The sequence below is a fragment of the Octopus bimaculoides genome, chromosome 4, assembly GCF_001194135.2.
Source record: "Octopus bimaculoides isolate UCB-OBI-ISO-001 chromosome 4, ASM119413v2, whole genome shotgun sequence".
Classification (NCBI taxonomy): Eukaryota; Metazoa; Mollusca; class Cephalopoda; order Octopoda; family Octopodidae; genus Octopus; species Octopus bimaculoides.
In genome coordinates, this window is record NC_068984.1 from 53,433,096 (window position 1) to 53,439,052 (window position 5,957).

The following is a 5,957-nucleotide window of genomic DNA, read 5'->3' on the forward strand; positions in this document are numbered from 1 at the left end:
TCCTTGATAGACAAATACTACAGGAGATCTGCCCTAACTGAACAGACTGATGATCCAAAGACATTCCAGTTGTGACTGTCCTGTAGTATTTGTCTATCAAGGACAACACTATCCAATGTACCTTTCTTTATTCAACACAGTGTGATTTGGCTACTATTTCTAATAGGTTGAAGGACCATATTGTGGCTTCCTCGTTGGCTTCATTATTATCAACAGTTATGATAGGCACAGGCATGGCAGTGTGATGAGAGGTTTACTACCTAACAACATGATTCTGAGTTCAAGCCCACTGCATGGCACCTTGGGTGTCTTCTACTATAGCCCTGGGTCAACCAAAGCTTTGTGCGTGGATTTGGCAGATAGAAACTGAAAGTAGTTTGCTGTGTGTGTGTGTGTGTATGTGTGTGCACACGCATGCATGTGTGTGTGTGCATTTGTGTCTTCATGTCTTGACATTGCATCATCATTATCACCATCATTTAGTGCCTGCTTTCTATGTTGGCATGGGTTAAATAGTTTGACTGAAACTGGTAAGCAGGTTCCAATCTGATTTGGCATGGTTTCTATGGCTGGATGCCCTTCTTAATGTCAACCACTCCAAGAGCATAATGGGTACTTTTTACATGCCACCAGCACAGGTGCCAGTTGCGTGACACTGGCATCAGCCACAACTGTGATAGTTGTAAGATGATTGTCACTGACATACAAGTAGAGTTATTCATTTCCAATATTCTTTGAGTATGTCTGGCCATAGGTAAATATTATTTTGCTTGGAAACAAGTGAGGGTTGGTCACAGGAAGAGCATCTGGCTGTTGAAAATCTACCACAAATAAACTCCATATGACCATTGCAAGCATGGAAAGGGTGGACTTTAAATGATGATGATGATGGTGGACTGAAATAGTTGCTAGCACTCATTGAATTCTCTGTTATTTCTATTAGACTCTCCACTGACTCAAACAGTTGATAAATGGAGGGAATTAATAAATTTTATTGCTAGGAATGTAGCACTAGCTAATCAATACCTGATGTTCAGTAACATGATGGCACTAATTACATATTATAAACATGGGAACAAGGTCATACATTTGTGGGGAACATACTGTTAATTAACCTTTTAGCATTTAAACTGGCCATATCTGGCCAAAATAATCTACCTGTTTTATCTTCAAAGTGGCCAGATCCAGCCTCTCATACTTACCCTACAATATTATTCTAAAAATGAACATTCATGGTGCAGGCGTGGCTGTATGGTAAGAAGCTTGCTTCTGGGTAAGTGTTTTCTACTATAACCTCAGGCCGACCAAAACCCTGCGAGTGAATTTGGTAGACGGAGACTGAAAGAAGCTTTTGTGTGCGTGTGTGTTTGTTCCACCATCATCACTTGACAACTGATGTTGGTGTGTTTATGTACCCGTAACTTAGTGGTTTGGCAAAAGAATCCAATACAATAAGTACTAGACTTTAAAAAATAAGTCTTGGGGTCAAATTGTTTGACTAAAACCCTTTAAGGCAGTCTAATGATTGAAAGAAGTAAAAGAATAACACCATTGAAATCTCAAAGCTACACAGTAATGCATGATTAATTCAAATCAATGTAAATAGATATTATTTATTACATTTGACAGAGAAATGTGAATGCTAAAGGGTTAAACTGACTCCTGTAATTTATGTGTTATTCTGCTTTATTAACCCCAGAAGGTAAGGTTAGATCTAAATATGAATTTGGATGAGAAAAGGTTGCAACTAAATATGAGAAAGCATTTTGTCTGGCTAATGACTGTCAATTCACCACCTTAACAACAACAATGATAATCCTTTCTGAGATTAACACAAAACCAGATATTTAGTGGTGGTGGTGGAGAAATCAGTTGGTTAAATCAACCTGAGTACTTGACTATTTCTAAAAGGATGAAAGTTAAGTTGACTTTGACTAGATTTGAACTCAGAACATTAAGAATTGAAACCATCAAATAATAATAATTCTTTCTCCTTTAGACACAAAGCTGGAAATTTTGGGGGAGGTGGCTAGTTGATTACATCAACCTCAATGCTCAACTGGTACTTATTGTATTAACCATGAAAGAATAAAAGACAAAGCTAAGGAGAAACAAAATACCACTAAGCATTTTGCCCTGTGTGCTAACAGTTCTGTCAACTTGTCTCAAATTCTTTCTATTTTGGTACAAAGCCAGGAATTTTTCAAGTGAGACGTAAGTGAATTACAGTGCTAAACTGATACTTATTTTATTGACCCCAAAATGATGAATGGCAAAGTCGACTTCAGCAGGTTTTGAACCAAGAATGTAAAGATCTGGAAGAAATGCTGTCAAGCATTTTGTTCAACATGCTAATGACTGTACCAGTTCACTGCCTTGAGATAATAATAATACCTCCCACTATGGGCACAAGGCCTAAAATTTTTGGGGGTGGGGATGGCTAGTTACTACCTCGACCCAGTGTACAACTGGTATTTATTTCATTGACCTTTAACGGATGGAAGTAAAGTTGACCATGGTAGAATTTGAATGTAAAGACAGACAAAATGCTGCTGGGCATTTCTTTGGGTGTGCTAACAATTCTGCCAACATATTACCTTAATAATAATAATAATAATAATAATAATAATAATAATAATAATCCTTTCTGTTATAGGTACAAAGCCTGACATTTGGGTGAGGGGACAGTTGATTACATCGACTTCAGTACACAGCTAGTACTTATTTTATTGACCTGGAAAGGATGAAAGGTAAAGTTGACCACTACGGAATTTGAACTCAGAATGTAATGATGAAAGAAATGCAGCGAACCATTTCGCCCAGCGTGCTACCAATTCTGCCAGCTTGCTGCCTCGGTACAAAACTAGGAATTTTTTAAGTGAGAAGGAAGTCAATTACAGTCCCCTCCACCAAATTTCAAGCTTTGTGTCTATAGCAGAAAGGATTATTATTATTGTTATTATTAAGGTAATATGTTGGCAGAATTGTTAGTACAGCAGAAGAAATGCCTAGCAGCATTTTGTCTGTCTTTACATTCAAATTCTGCCATGGTCAACTTTACTTCCAAGAGCACTCTGAGAGTGCAAACTTCTGCCAAGGCAACACCAGTGTCCTCTCAGCGATTAACTGGGGATGATTTTTAAAATGAGAATATCTGAAATACACTTGACTGTTCTTATAAACGAGAATACTAAAATGAACCTGACTGCTCACAAAAATTAAGTAAAAAAAACGGAAAAATAATCCAGAATCCTTGTCTGGTACCTGATCGATTCCAATGGTAGTCATGGAATGTGAAGGTGGCTGTAGAAAATTTAGTAACAGTAATAAATAGTTTATCCTAATCTAATACAAACCAAAGTTAACAAATTCACCGTTCAAAATAGTTTCAAAGGTGGAGGTAATAATAAGTTCTACTCAGGAATTTTTAAATGAATAGCATGAGACCTTTTTGTTTTCTCTTCTCTTAAATTTCGGCTTTCCTTTGGTATTCCTGTTGTTTTAGATCTATGTATATATATATATATATGTAAATATACTGTAAAGTGTTAATATGCATATATAATGTATATATTATAAAAACATGTTAGTGTTATTTAATTTCTGAACAGTTTTGCTGCGGTTTGTTTATATAGTTTGATTTCTTTATCCATCAGTTTCTTCTAAGACAGAGACGTAAGTAAAATTAATAATAGAGAAACGAAAATAAAACTTTGGAAACAGCCTAAAGGAAGAAAATTGAGAAAGACTTGAAGTCAATGTAAGATCGTAATCATGTAAAGTAAATATAACAAATAATCCAGAATCCTTGTCTGGTACCGGATCGATCCTAAAATCTAATCAGTTCATGCCAGTCATGAGGCCAAACATCCAGCGGTTCTTGAGATATGACTGAAAACAATACCTCCACCTTAGCGAAGGCGGCGGTAAGGCACAAGGTTTGAAATTTTGGGGGACGGACCGCATTGCGGTACCGACCACGCCGTCGGAGCATGGCCGGCAGCAGCCGCCTGGCTGGCTTCATCGGCTCTGACTACTACTGCTACCAGTAAAAGAGGGTTGGTATTAAAAGGGTTTACCCGTGGTGGTGGGGGTACTAAATTATAATTATACCTCGTAGATTTTAACTCTCTTCACCATGCCAGTCTCAGCAGCCCAGAAGGACCACTCCCTACTTCCTGTCATTAAACCAAAACAAGAATACACATAAAATTCAAAAGAATATGGTAAATAATTTATCTAGTAACTAATTCAGCATCATCATTTATCTAATTTTTCATGCCGGCATGGGTCAGACAGAATTTGTTGTAGATTTTTTTTTACAGCCAGACGCTCTTCCTGTCGCAAACCCTTACCTATTTCCAAGTAAGGTAATACTTCCCATTTCAACAGAAGATTAGAAAAGGACACAACTTGCATGAGGGTGATTTTCGTTTACAACTATCATATGAAGTCAAGGCGACAGTAACAAACACATACACACAATGGGCTTTCAGTTCTTGTTTACCAAATCCACTCACAAGGTTTTGGTCGGCCTGGGGCTATAGTAGAATGCACTTGCCCAAGGTGCCATGCAGTAGAATTGAACCTGAGACTATGAAGTTGAGAAACAAATTTCTTACAGCACAGTCATGCCTACATGTATCTTGTTCTTGCTGTGAAATGAGTTTTTAACACCTACCTTGCCTTGTTGAAGACATATATTGAGAATCTTGTTGACTGGACCATTCTGTGGAACTTTTAAGTATATTGTTGTCCAGCCAAAGTTGATGAAGACCTTTAAGGAGGTGTACAAACTCATTGTCTACTCGGTCACTACTAAACCAGTTACTACAATGCAGGATTTTTTTAACGATGATTTCTATATTTTGAATAGATTGTTCGAAATACACGTTTTTTTGAATCATTATTTCGTAGTTCGCGCTATGGGGTATGTACTTGAAATATTTTACCTTAACCAAACATACACTTAAAATTTCCCCCTTAAAACTAAGTTTGTTTTGCGAGTGTATTTCGCTGTTACCAAGGACGTCGTCAACTATAAAGGGAGTTAACTCATGCTTCTATTACGAGACAACCCTTTCATTTAAAATATCTGTGAAAAGGCAGCAAGCTAGCGGAAACACGTGCACGTCGGACAAAATGCTTATCAGCATTTGTTCTGCAACTTTATATTTCTCAGCTCAACTTCCGCCGAGGTCGACTTTGCTTCTCATTCCTTCGGGGTCGATAAAATAAAGTACAGTCAAGGGATCTTTGGGGTTTGACGGGCAACATTTGTTTTCTTAACGAAACACTTTCAAACTTGGGACACTGGTAGAATGTGTCATATAAAACAACTTCTTCTGTTAACCTTCTTAACAAAAAATTGTACATCGCAAGTTATTTCAAGTTAAAAAGTTGTCGTATTTCTGTAATTTCAACCAATCACTGACGTCTATTCAGCTGAATAAAGTTACTGCTGTTCGGTGTCAAGTGTGTTATTCCCTGTTTAATTATATCATTATTCCCTAGTAAGGTTTTAGGGTTAGGGTTAGGGTTCGGGTTTTAGGGTTAGGGTTGGGGTTAGTGTTAGGGTTAGGGTTATGGGTTATAGGGTTAGAGTTAAGGTTATGGCAAAAATAATCATAACCCTAACCGTAATCCTAAAACTAACCCTAACTCTAAAACCCGAACCCTAACCCTAAAGCTAAAACCAGTACAAACGCACGAACGATGTCATAAATAAGAGTAACACGGGTAGTTGTTGAGAAACAACGGGACTAACAAGGGAAAAGATCCCATAACACCGTTACGACATTAATTGTTTTCACCTCAATAGACGTCAGTGATTGGTTGAAATTACTGAAATACGACAATTTTTTACATAAAATAACTTCGAATACAAAATTTTTTATCTGTTCTATACCACAAAATATACAAATATTCGAAGTTTGAAAGTGTTTCGGTACTAAAAA

At 37.2% G+C, this 5,957-nt stretch overlaps 1 protein-coding gene across 3 annotated transcripts in view; it reads right to left on the minus strand.

The window, feature by feature from the left end:
• Positions 1-5,957, minus strand: part of LOC106879062 (uncharacterized) — a 47,137-nt gene that overhangs the window by 15,053 nt on the left and 26,127 nt on the right. Inside the window, exon 1 of one of the 3 annotated variants that reach the window (XM_014928489.2) lies at positions 4,682-5,062. The exons of the other annotated variants lie outside the window; for them this stretch is intronic. Within the exon in view, the coding sequence (XP_014783975.1) occupies positions 4,682-4,907 (226 nt within the window). The 5' untranslated portion in view covers positions 4,908-5,062. Of the gene's footprint in view, positions 1-4,681; positions 5,063-5,957 lie in introns of those variants that run through there. 3 annotated transcript variants of the gene reach the window in all.